The following is a 13,156-nucleotide window of genomic DNA, read 5'->3' on the forward strand; positions in this document are numbered from 1 at the left end:
CGAGGTAATACCCGTTTTTTTACAAGACAGATCTTGATTATCGATTAGATCATCTTGACTGAGAGCCGCCATTTTGTCTGAAGCAAATGCAAGTGAGAGGTGGAATCAGATTGGTCAATAGGAGGGACAAAGAAGGGACATAACTCATGGCGCGAGGATCGAGACACGAATTTCCAGCCTAATTCCATTCGAGTTGAAACTGGACTTTTATAGTCAGTTAACTACCTTGCCTTGGGAAGATAGGAATACAGTTGACTTACGCATGTTAAGCGTTTGGTCCAAACGTCAGTGGATGTATCATTTAACGTTTGTAAACCGATCTGTACGAATTGCAATTAAATGTTTCATCTGTTATAACTGATTCAAATTATTATTTAAAGGTTATCATACAGACGGACAAACTGACATAATAAATTCTCTACTTATGGCCCTGGGCCCATAAAGCAAACAAGATGATAAGTATATTTAAATGCACATGGTGAATAAGCGCCTGGAGAATAATGCACGTGAGGTTACAAGGATAGGTGTTTACTTCGTATCTTTAGCACTTGACATAGGAAATGACTCAAACGTTTAAGGATATTGTCGGCTGATATCGGTCTTGCAGAAGTTTCATTTATTGGTGGTTTGATGAGATGATTGTCGAGTCACTCTCTTCTTGGTTGGGAATAACACTAAAGGCCCGACGAAAGGCATCACGTCTCCTCCTTGCATGTCACTATTATGGTTACCTAACGAAAAGGTATTGTAAATGATTTCAGATATCAGCCGTAAGTAACCAGCGTTCCTCCCTGGCCAGTCACCCAGCCCAACCATGCCGACATGCCTGTTGAAAACCAACCTGAAGGACAGCGAGATCCCTGAAGATCTGGAGGTCACTCTGGCGCAGACCATCTCAAAGGTTCTCAACAAACCCATGGCGGTCAGTAGTCAGTAGTTATAAAATGCCACGGCAACACTCTCTACTACTTGCAATGCTAATGTCCTTTACATAAAGAGCTCGTTTATATGTGTAGATTGGCCTAGAAAATACTGGAAAAAAATAATTATGCTTGGTGCCGTTGAAAAAAAATTTGTCCACCACCAAAAAAACATTATTGCAAGATGTTCTTTAGGCTCATAGTTTTAGTGAATCAAATATCTGCAATGGCAGTTACAGCTGAAAACATATATGGTCTCAATCCTAATCTCACACGCACACGCAAGCACACACACGCACACGCACGCACACGCACGCACACGCACGCACTCGCACGCACTCGCACACACACATATACACCGACACAATATTACAGCAATATCACGGCGGGAGCACCAGAAATATGCTTCACACATTGTACCCATGTGGGGGTGTGAACCCGGGTCTTCGGCGCGACGAGCGAACGCTTTAACCACTAGACTACCCCCAACGCCCCTGATGTAAGGAGTGAGTGGCCCCATTAAAGCTACATTCATAGCGTGTTCGTTTTATTTAATTTGAGGATAGTCATGAACGTAAGACATGCTGATGAGTTTCTTACTCTAAAAGGGGCACAGGTGGCCCGGTCGTCTAAGGTGTGCAGAGTTGCGTACCTTCGGCACACCAGAATCGTCAGCTCCATTTACCCGTGATCATGGTGTCAAGGGCCCAGTAGAGCTTTCAGAACGTTTAAAGTATATATGTGGATGACATTTCCAAATTTGAGGCATCAGTGATAAAAATTATGTCCAATGCAATTCCTTATTTTGACCTCCATATGTTCACGTGTTCGTTTCAGGTGAGCAACTGCCTTGCCCTTGCATGTGTTTGCATCACCTTTTCGTGTAAACCATCACTATTTGATAGTGAATTATAAACGCATGATTATGATATAGTCGTAATCTTACAATGATCTCTGCTTTTTGTAGAGATTTCTTGTGATTATTGAAAAGTTTTTGTTGCTTTTATTTGTATGCTGATCTTAGAGAAACATTTCAGCGAATGAACACAACGATACAGAGCGGACTGCGCATGTACCGCCTGGAGAGCACGGCCCCGACCTGCTTCCTTCAGATCCACTCAATAGACGTGTTTGACAAAGAGAGGAACCCAGCCTACACTCAGCCTATCATAGACTTCCTCAAGAATGCCTTGAACATCGATGGAAATAGGTGAATAGTGCACAGTGTTTTGAGACGGTAGTGCCAATCATAATGTATTTCCAACAGATGGAAGTGAGGTTTATTAGTTTATATTTCAATCGTTGTTATAGCAACAGTTGAGGTTAGAGTGTAAGGACGCCGCATGCATGTACTACATGAAGGACGGAATTATGGTTGAATGTCAAGTCAGATACTTGGAGTATTTTTGTGTATCTTATTGCTTTTTGTTTGTTTTATATTATAAGTATTATAACCAGAGTTATATAAAACTATGGTTAAGCTTCTTATGACCGCCAGTTAATATTCTCATGGCACTTAGGAGTCTCTATATCGAAATGAAAACATTAAAGACAAAACTTCCTTTCATCTCTGTCAAATCAAAAATACATTGGTGCTTGGGTTATAGATGTATGATTTGATGTGAATTGTGTGATAGGCATTCTTAGAAGTTGACGGATGACAAAGTAGGCACAATTTAAGGATATCAGCTTTATTTTTTAACTGTAATGGTGACGTTTCGGTACAGACCCTTTCTTCACCGAACGTCGCCATTACAGTAAAATAGTTATTATCCATAAATTGTGTCTACTTTGTGATTTGAGTAATGAGTCTTACACTTCACTATTCAATTTTTCAGAATTGTTATCCAGTATCTTCCGTTACACCTTCATAACGTGGGGTTAGTGACGCCGTTGTAGACGTCGTCGTCAACAGTATCACCGCGTCGTGCGTCACTGCTGGTAGTCAGAGAGTTGCGTCTGGACACGGCCTGTGTACAGTGCATATATGCCAGAATGAAAATCATTAGCATTTAAAATAAATCTGAACGTTCAATACAAATGAAAGATGTTGTTATTTTGTGTGTCCACAATAATTTGATGTATCCCTCTAATTGTTTGCATTCTGTAAGGTACCATGTGTAGTTAACAGTTGTTTCTACCGTGTTTATCCCCCAGATATAAGCGTATGAGGTTTGTTTGTTTGTTTGTTGTTTAACGCCGCACAGCAATATTCCAGCTATATGACGGCGGTCTGTAAATAATCGAGTCTGGAACAGACAATCCAGTGATTGACATCATGAGCATCGATCCACGCAATTGATACGGTGACATGCATCAACCAAGTCAGCAAACCCGACCACCCGATCCCGTTAGTCGCCTCTTATGACAAGCAAAGTCGGCTTTTACGGTAAGCATGGGTTGATGAAGACTTATTCTACCCCGGACATTCACGGGTCGCGTATGAGGTAATCAAAGGCAGTCGTCGGCTTGCGAATCCCATAGTGCTGGAGGTGCGTTAACGTTCCATGCGTTACACCTATGTGTGTTTGGGTGAGGTGGGGTTTAACGTCGCGTTCAAGATTATTGCACTTATGTAGGGTATCCTCTCATTTTTTAGACAACTTAAAACAACAACATTTCCAGATGGACGCACGGCTAAGTAGGAATCTGTTACCTCAGATACGAAATGACATAACACCATATTAGTATATATTAGTATGTATATTATTCATTGTGATCTCATGTCTATAGTGTGTCCACGTGGACGAGGAAGGACCAGACAATGATATGTTTGTCCTGGTAAACTACACTAGCATGTCAAGTGACCAGCGCTGCCCCATTTAGTGCACTCTAGGCAACATTGATCACGATACACAAAACTGTTAGACGTGTCCTCGAAATCTATTCTATCCTACAGGTTGATACGGCGGACTGGATGGGATTATTCCATTGATACAACAACGATAAGGATGGGGCGGTGTGTGTGTGTGTGTGTGTGTGTGTGTGTGTGTGTGTGTGTGTGTGTGTGTGGGTGTGGGGTGTGGGGTGTGGGGTGTGTGTGTGGAGTCTAATGGTTAATGCCAATGCTATGAACTATTGTATTGTATTGATGTATTTTTACACCCATCGATATAACCTGAGAACGGTGTCTGACCGCAGCTCTAAATTTAGTGTCGCAATCAACGTGGAGGTTCTTAAATCAGTCCACTATTTTACTGTCAAAGGATTCGAATATTAGTTATTTTGGGGTAAAATATTGAAATTGTGATACTGCATTCCTTTAACTCGGACACCGCTAGCTCCAGCTTACGGTTACAGATTAATTTCTTTTATTTTTTACGTATATAGCCAACATGAACATGTTTATATAAAGTCACCAAATGTAATTTTATTTTCCCTGGAGCGGTATCTACAATGTACATAAGCAATGTTTTTCTTGTGTACTAATCCGGGTTTCATTTACAAAAAACGAATGTGTTTTAAGTCATAAAATATCGCTATGAATCGGTGACTTGATGACCGCGATGTAACAACACTCTATAAAAAATGGATTATTGGTTGCTTCTGTAAAATCTGGCGTTGCTTGCGTTCCTTTCACCAAAGCGGTTACGGTCACGTCGTGGGGCACTTTGTGTTTTCTTCGTTTTTGGCTGACACGCCGTGATACTGGAATGAGTGAGTGAGAGAGTTGGGTTTAACGCTGCTTTTAACAGTATTCCAGTTATATCACGGCGTGTCAGCTTAATGTTGGAGGAAAGCCCGAAGTGATGTTTACCACTTCGGTGACACCAACGAGTCACTTCGGTGACACCAACGAGCACGGGGATGGTGCTGACAAACCTAGAAACATAATTGGGGCGAACCGGGATTCGAACCCACAATCATAGGTTTCTGGCGTGCCCAAGGGACGCAACTCTGCACAGCGAATCGCGGCGCCTTAGACGACTGGGCCACCCGTGCCCCCTCCGTGATACTGGATTGAGGTAATGTCTGTCAGTGGACTATGAGCAGTGCAGTCTAACTGCAATGTCAGCTGTATTCGAGTGATAGTGATGGGGTTAACTGCAACGGAAGAATGTCAAGCAAAGACAGAAGTGAGTGACTAAAGCGGCCTGTGACCCGCGTCACTGGTGGAATAAGTGAAGATCGATAGCTGGTGGTTAGGTCAAGCCGAAGACCCGGAGCAGAGTGTGTGCAACTCACTCACTCACTCACTCACTCACTCACTCAGACCACCCACCCACTCACTCACTCACTCACCCGAAATATGTTTCAAATGTTAAAAAAGCAGCGTAAAGCCAAACTGGGCTTGAACTCTTTGATACAACGTGATGTAACTAAAATAGTGTCCACTCACTCACTCTGTTAATGTGTTTCCTTTACGGAACCCTACACACGTAGTGGGTAAATGTTGTTTTAGGCCGATGTCAGCACTGTTCCAAACATAAATAATTAAGTCTGGCGGTTGATTATCCCACGCCATCAGGTGTTTCACTGATGCACCGTTTGAGTGACCTGTATACATAGAAAAGGAGATATCCACCGCCGAGCTCTTGCAGCTATCTTGCTGCGTGATCTCATTTCTGACGGTTATCAGGTTCCACGGGCTCCCGGCGACGCATTCAGTCTGCCATCGGAGACGTCCCTCCAGCTACTGGACTCAGGTATGACACGGCTGGGAGGCATTGATCATCTGTATGTACGTAGTTCTTTTAACGGGTATGACCATAGAATCTGGGAAATTGGGAATTTTGAACTTGGTTCGTTAGTATCAGTACAAGTCGGAGAACATTACACCAGATTCCATGTTGTATCTAACTGTAAGTCAGTTTAACACACCCATAAACCTACAGTGACTTTTTAAGAAGGGAATTGGGGACGAAAAGATACTGTTTTGAAAGACTGTGACCGTTTCTTGACCTTGAAACGCGTTAGAAGGCTCACGAGGGTACTGACTGTCTGACGTATCTGTCTTCTAGAAGCAATGACAAGGCATATTGCATCCCTAGTGGTACAAGTGTTTGACTGTGGTAGTAATGTGCACAGCTGACACGCAACAGCTTCAACTGATTGCGGGGTGTTGTTACTTTGTTTGTTATTTAACGTCACACTGAGTAATATTCCAGCTGTATGACGGCGGTTTAAATAATCCATTATGAACCAGATGGAATGACATGCATCAACTAAGTCAGCGATCCTGACCACCCAATCCCGTTAGTCGCCTCTTACTAACTTGAAGACAAATTCTAACTCAGTCGCCTCATGGGTTGCTGAAGACCAATTTTTACTTAGATCTTCACTCAGAAACCCCTGTGTCTTTTCTGGGGATTATCAAACATGTGTTGTTTACAGATTGACTGAATGTTCGACTTAGTTGCAGTTTGGTTGTATGATAACCATTATTTATATTTTTCATCTTAAAATAGAGACTACTGTTGTTGAAGTCATCATGCCGATGTGTGTGTTGTACACCAACCTGAAGGACTCGGACGTCCCCCCACAGCTGGAGGCCCGACTCGCAGAGCTTATTGGTAAAGTCCTGGACAGACCCATGGAGGTAGGACATATGCTCACGTTACTAATATGTACACTAGGTTGACGGAATTTTGTAACCAATTAGTTTGGGTAGGTCGAAATAAATAAAAAAATACAATAACTGACTGTAAAAGTTCAGCGTTTGTTTAAAGCCGAACTCATCAATATTCCAGCTATATGACGGTCTGTAAATAATTGAGTCTGGACCAGACAATCCAGAGATTGACATCATCAACATCGATCTACGCAACTGGGATACGATGACATGCATCAACCAAGTCAGCGAGCCTGACCACCCGTTCCTGTTAGTCGCCTCTTACGACAAGCATAGTCACCAAGCATGGGTTGCTGAAGACCTATTCTATCGCGGATCTTCACGGGTTTCGCCAAGATGGTAAACGTCTACAAGCGGCTCCCGTTGGGTGCTCCTCCCACAATAAGCTGAGATGTCTTGATATAACTGAAACACTCTTCAAAGCCGCGCTGAGCCCTGATTGGGTTGGGTTGAGAACTGATTGGGTTTAACACATTATGCTTTAATGAGGTTTGAATCCCGGAGCTTTCACATGGTACAGTTGGCCCAGTGGTCTGAGACGTCGCTTTTCGCCGTGTAGTGTTGCATCGCTTTGATGTGTCCATATCTAGTCATGAGTTCAAATCGCCCTGGTTTGTCAGCGCCATAAGCATGTGTTCGTTGTATATCTCTTTATCCTGAGCAGCGGTCGGGTAGCCTTGTGGTTAAAGCGTTCGCTTGTCACGCTGAAGACCTGGGTTCGATTCCCGACATGGGTACAATGGGTACCATTTTTTGTTTTGTGTCCCCCGCCGTGATATTCCTGGAATAAAAGCGATGGAAAACCTCACTCACTCACTCACTCACTCACTCACTCACTCACTCACTCACTCACTCACTCACTCACTCACTCACTCACTCACCCACCCACCCACCCACCCACCCACCCACCCACCCACCCACCCACCCACCCACTCACTCACTCACCCACCCACCCACCCACCCACCCACCCACCCACCCACCCACCCACCCACTCACTCACTCACTCACTCACTCACTCACTCACTCACTCACTCACTCACTCACTCATGTATTCCCTCTGCCAGCAACTCAACGTGTTGGTCCTGTCGGGGCAGCGTCAGTTCCGCCTCCACAACACGGACCCCGCCTGCTTCCTCCAGATCACGTGCATTGACGCCTTCGACAAGGAGAGAAACCCGACCTACACACCGCCCATACTGGACTTCCTCAAGAGCAACCTCAAACTTAAAGCTGAAAGGTCAGTTTTCGGCGATCCTGATCGCCTCATTGTCTGTATAATGCATGGGCACAAACATTCTGGGAGTGTTTGGACGCTGGATTCTGTTTATTTCTGGTTATCAAAACCAAATTCAACTGGAAAGAGGCGTATTTATTCCGAAAACAAACTAATTGTTTATCATTTGGTCTGTTAGATCATGTCTTAAGAGTTTCAGCGTCATAGCTTCTGAAAAGAAAACCTTACTTGTTAACAAAACTATCATCTGTGGGTGGCGGTCGGGTAGCCTAGTGTTTAAATCGTTCGCTCGTCACGCCAAAGACCCGGGTTCGATTTCGCCCATTACTGGTGTCCCCCGCCGTGATATTGCTGGAATGTTGCTAAAAGCTGCGAAAACCATAATTACTTACTCACTGTCTTCTGTGTTAAAAGAAGGACAAGCATTAACTACTAGGTTGGAAGTGCACTCTCCTTTACGGAGACTAAATTTCTTGGCAATATTTTGAGGTGTGTATTTTCCTCGCATATTTTTTTAATTCTTGTTGCGTAATTTGTTGCTGCCATGAACAGATACAATGTACAACGTTGTATTTGTTATGTCCATTCGCTCAAAAATATAGGACCGCCTCCGTGGTCTAGTGGTAGAGCGTCCGCCCGGACAGCGGAAGGTCCGGGATTCGATCCCCGACTCCCCTCATACCAAACGACGTTAAAAGATGGTACTTGCTGTTACCCTGTCTAGCACTCGGTCATAAGGTGCTAAAACAAGAACTGGTCGGCTCAGAGTATACTGTGTTTGAGTAGGGTATACATGTTGCATGGTATCTCAATGGGCTAGCACTATAAAATCGGCATCATTCCGGACTAGTACAAGCACACACACACACATAAGTGCAATAATAAGTGCAATAATCCTGAATGCGACATTAAGCCTCATTTCACCTCACCTCACCATTCTGCAATAAAGAGTTAGTGAGTTTGGTTTTCCTCCGCTTTAGCGGTATTTTATCAATATCATGGCCAGGGGGTACAAAAATTGGACAAAAAGGGGAATCGAACCTTGGTCTTCACTGTGACGAACAAACACTTCAGTCACAAGCTATAGCCTTCCCTATCACACATTAAGTATAGTGCGGACATGTCCAAAGTCCAGCCCAGCAGAGACCTGACTTCAAAGATGGAAACAACAGTCAACAAGGCTACATTTTCTTTGTTTCAGAATCCTTATCCAGTATCTGCCAGCAGAAAAACACCAGTTTCATGCTTAATGTGGCCCAATAGATACAGGCGGTATACAGAGTGGAGCTGGGTGAACAGATCTCATACCATTCCATGAACGCTGGACTATCTTTCATATCATACATGACATAACATTTAAATAAACTACTGCATATTCAAGAGGTCTTTCTTTCATCGTGTTTCCATGGATACTGACTGGTGTTTGTATATTCTAGATGACATCCCCAGCCCTGAATGGTTTACCGTGTCGTTTGCGCTACCTACCTTTGCGTCCGTATTTTGCAAATAAAGAAAAGTACGGTTATAACGAACTCAAAGAGACTACAAATTTTAGTTCGTTATAACCGTAGTTCGTTATAAGCATATATACATCATAACTACAGCTAATACTCGGGACCAAAAAAGTAAGTTCGTTATATCCGTAAGTTCGTTATAAGCTTGTTCGTTATAACCGTAGTTTACTGTGGTAAGCTATATATGGATATAGTTTTAACTGGGTATATTTTTGGTGACACAGAATCGTAGCTTCTTCGTTGACCCAGTAACACTAGGGATGTCATATAATCGCCAAATGCAAATTATCTTCTTTAAAAGTGTGGCATAACAGTAAGCCCTCATAAGGAAATGGCATGGGCTTGATTGCTCATATCAGCTGTTTTGGACAAAATATTACTGAGGTGTTTTTTAAGCATATGCAATGTTTAATTATTCACGTAACAGCAATCACGTGTCAAATAAAAATATACGTTAATAATTGCGTTTTCCCTGCATGTTATGTAAATAAATTACTGTATTCGACGTAATAAGCGCCCGGGGCGCTCTCAAAATTAGAAATAGGGGGCTCTTATTAGAATATAATTTTGATGAGAGAAAAAACAGAGTTGAAAGATCGTAAATTTCGTAGTTTATGCTGACAGCCTGAAATGATACAAAAGAAATGTATGTGCGCATAATACACGACAGATACATTTTCCAGAATCTAATTGCCCATAATTAAGGGTGCATATAACACACGAGTGCGTATTATACACGAATAAATATGTCTTGTATACATTGATCCATCGGAAGGGGTGCTAATTGGGATTGTTCACGAGCCAATATATTAGCAAATATCGCCGTGGGCGCTTATTAGAGCCGGCGCTTATTACGTCGAATACGGTACCCATAACTATTTTGTTATTAGGAAAAACATCAGGTCACCGTGCTCAAAGGTGATACGTGTACACGAGCGTAATCTTACTAGTTTGGGAGAAATACATTTCCAATCTCCTTATTATATACCTGATGTATCATGACATCATAATTTATTTAGCGATGATGTCGTTCAGTCGTGTTTGTGCCTATAAACGAATGCAATTTGTTGAATCATGGTTTATTTATCATGAAGAGCATTCTTGATGCACATCGTATATATTTCAAACTACTGGAAACCCGTGAAGATCCGGGGTAGAATAGGTCTTCTGCAACCCATGCTTGCCGTAAAAGTCGACTAAACTTGTCGTAAGAGGCGACTGACGGGATCGGGTGGTCAGGCTCGCTGACTTGGTTGATATGTATGTCATCGTATCCCAATTGCGTAGATCGATGCTCATGGAGTCAATCTCTGGATTGTCTGGTTCAGACTCGATTGTTTACAGACCGCCGTCATATAGCTGGAATATTGCTGAGTGCGGCGTTAAACAACAAACAAAGAAATAAACAAACTACTTGACCAGGACAACTGTTTTTGTGCTGAACATTGTACAATAAGGACACTAATCCACGCGCTTGGACGTTAATGTGTTAATATTTTAACAACATTTTAACAACATGTCGACAGATTTCATGTCTAAATCGCAAAGCTTTTTTCCACAACAGTTTCCTCTGGCGAATGTTCCTTTCTCAACAGTCACAAAATCATCTAACAGTTTGAGGATCGTGGGGGTCATTTGTTAACAAAGACTTGTTTGTTTCAGATTCGTCATCCAATACCTGCCAGCGGAGTTCCATCATTTCGGCCTCGAATCCTAGTAGTTCAGCGCCACAGTGACCAGTTGTCATGACAACACTGTGTAAGACAGTATTAGCCATTGTTCAAAGTATTTTTCCTCAGTTTATGATAGTTCGGCCTTGTGTCCTTGCAAATCAGATCCCGTTTCTAGTTTTCTAGTAACGCTGTTATAGTAACTCTTAGCCACTGGCCAACTATTGTTTTCATTTTTACTTTAGTGTTTTGTGATAAAACAGCAAACTGAAAATGAAATTAATGATCTTTTAAATTTCGTAACACTTGAAACTGCAATATTATCTCTGTGTTACTTTAACGAGAAGCGTAGGCAGGGAAACAACAAGTAGCATCGTTGACATCTTATCTTTTGTTCTTTCCACTTAACGACGGATATTGATCATCAATATAGACTCTTCCCGTCAGTTTATTCAGCTTACACCATCCAACAAAATGATACAGTTTATTTCCAACACGTATTATTAAGAGATACATGTGTTCTTAGATTTGCGGATGATATTCAGTATTTAATCCTCAAAATATGAAATATTTGAAACCTTCTGAAAAATGAAATCCTTCAATCAAATCCCAATATCAGATACCGCATGAGTGTATAATGATACAAGCGACAAAACCCTTTCCATACCTGCAAGAAATCACTGCTACAAGCAAAGCCGATTGTACAGTTTCGATTACAGCATGGGCATGTGTTATTTTCATTGAACTCTTTCTATCAGAATATTTCAAAGAACGTAAAGACATTAACAAACAATGTTAAGTGCATATTTGTATTGCTGTTATTAATCACCCAGTGAAATATCAAGTGTTATGTTCACAGCAGTGAAATACCAAGTGTTAAGTTCACTGCAGTGAAATATCAAGTGTTAAGTTCACTGCAATGAAATATCAAGTGTTAAGTTCACTGCAATGAAAATATCACATTTATCAACTCAGTACTTGACTGAAGTGAAGAATAAAAGTGACATTCATCTCATCCACCAAGGTACACGCTTTCATTGCTGGGTGTATTGAGGCATTTGTTGAACAAAGTCACATGCCCATGGAAACTCCACACCTTTCATAACCTGTGATTCAACGTCTCTCCTCTGCCGGGCGTTTCACATCTTCACCTGATTTGTGACCTGTGCACAGGACCTGTGCCAACACAACAGCAACATACAGACTTGGTGAAAGCTTCAATGACAACCGTACCTAAGCTAAAGTCAAATATGTACAAATTATATGATAGTCATATTTCCAATACAAGTATATGTACACCCAGAAAGTACCTTAGCACCGTCATAATAATTTCATATACAAGGGTCGGCTGAAACGCTCTGAGCTTAACTATGATGGGCTGTGTTGATGTAGTTGGTTGCAAACTATTTTTCAATTTAATCCACTCCGAGGTTCTCACTCTTCTGTCAACGATGCTGAAGTGCCTGGATCCCACTGATGTAGGAGGCGTCCTCCTTGTAGTGTAAAACGTAATCCACAGCAGAAAGGCGTCATCATCATTGTGAAATGCTTGCCAGTTAGTTTTTTATTCAATATTGGAAGAGGTGGAGATCTGACAGTGCCGAATATGTTGACTACGGACGGTGTTCAATGTTGTTCTCACGCAGTTGCCTGAGAATATCAGTCCAATATTGGCCTTTAATTGTCTTACCATTCGGGGGGTATTGAAGACTAGGATTCCATTGGCATCCCACAAAACCGAAGCCATCACCTTGGCAGCTGATGGAACAGATTTTGCTTTCTTCAGAAGAGGAGACGTAACTTTCTAGCTGATAGTGGTGAAATCACAAATCATCCACGGTTTCAAATCGCTCAACACTATAAGGTGGGTCTGAATAAATACGACGTCATTTCTCACAAGATCAGGCTTTTCTGAGCCATGAAACCCAGCGTGATGAAACCTTTGCCATGGCCAGTTCATTCATCAGAGTGTTCTCAACTCTTTCATGAGAGATGGCGACTGTATCGGCAGTGTGACGTGTGCTGAATCGTCGATTATCCACAATCACATTGCCAGTCATCAACATTTGCCTTTGTGGTTGCATATAAAGGTCTTCCCGAGCTTGGATCATCTTAGAGGCTCTTCTCCCTTCCCTTCTTCAGTTGGAGTTACTTGATGACAGTACGGTGGCCAATTTGGTATCGAAGAGTTTAATGCCAACCGAATGCCCGTGGTTTTGTATTTGTTCCAATGCAGCCAGTAAGC

General features: G+C 42.2%; 1 protein-coding gene across 1 annotated transcript; it reads left to right on the forward strand.

Annotated features, from left to right (window-relative positions):
• The first annotated feature begins 765 nt into the window (after nucleotides 1–765).
• LOC139456582 (D-dopachrome decarboxylase-like) lies at nucleotides 766–2,879 on the forward strand. The gene is made up of 3 exons (XM_071238373.1): nucleotides 766–922; nucleotides 1,958–2,130; nucleotides 2,759–2,879. The coding sequence occupies exons 1-3, from the start codon at nucleotides 815–817 to the stop codon at nucleotides 2,817–2,819; spliced, it is 342 nt and encodes a 113-aa protein (XP_071094474.1). The 5' UTR covers nucleotides 766–814; the 3' UTR covers nucleotides 2,820–2,879.
• The last annotated feature ends 10,277 nt before the right edge of the window (nucleotides 2,880–13,156 follow it).

Source organism: Haliotis cracherodii, unplaced genomic scaffold (assembly GCF_022045235.1).
Source record: "Haliotis cracherodii isolate W230 unplaced genomic scaffold, xgHalCrac1.p SCAF_11, whole genome shotgun sequence".
NCBI classification, from domain to species: domain Eukaryota; kingdom Metazoa; phylum Mollusca; class Gastropoda; order Lepetellida; family Haliotidae; genus Haliotis; species Haliotis cracherodii.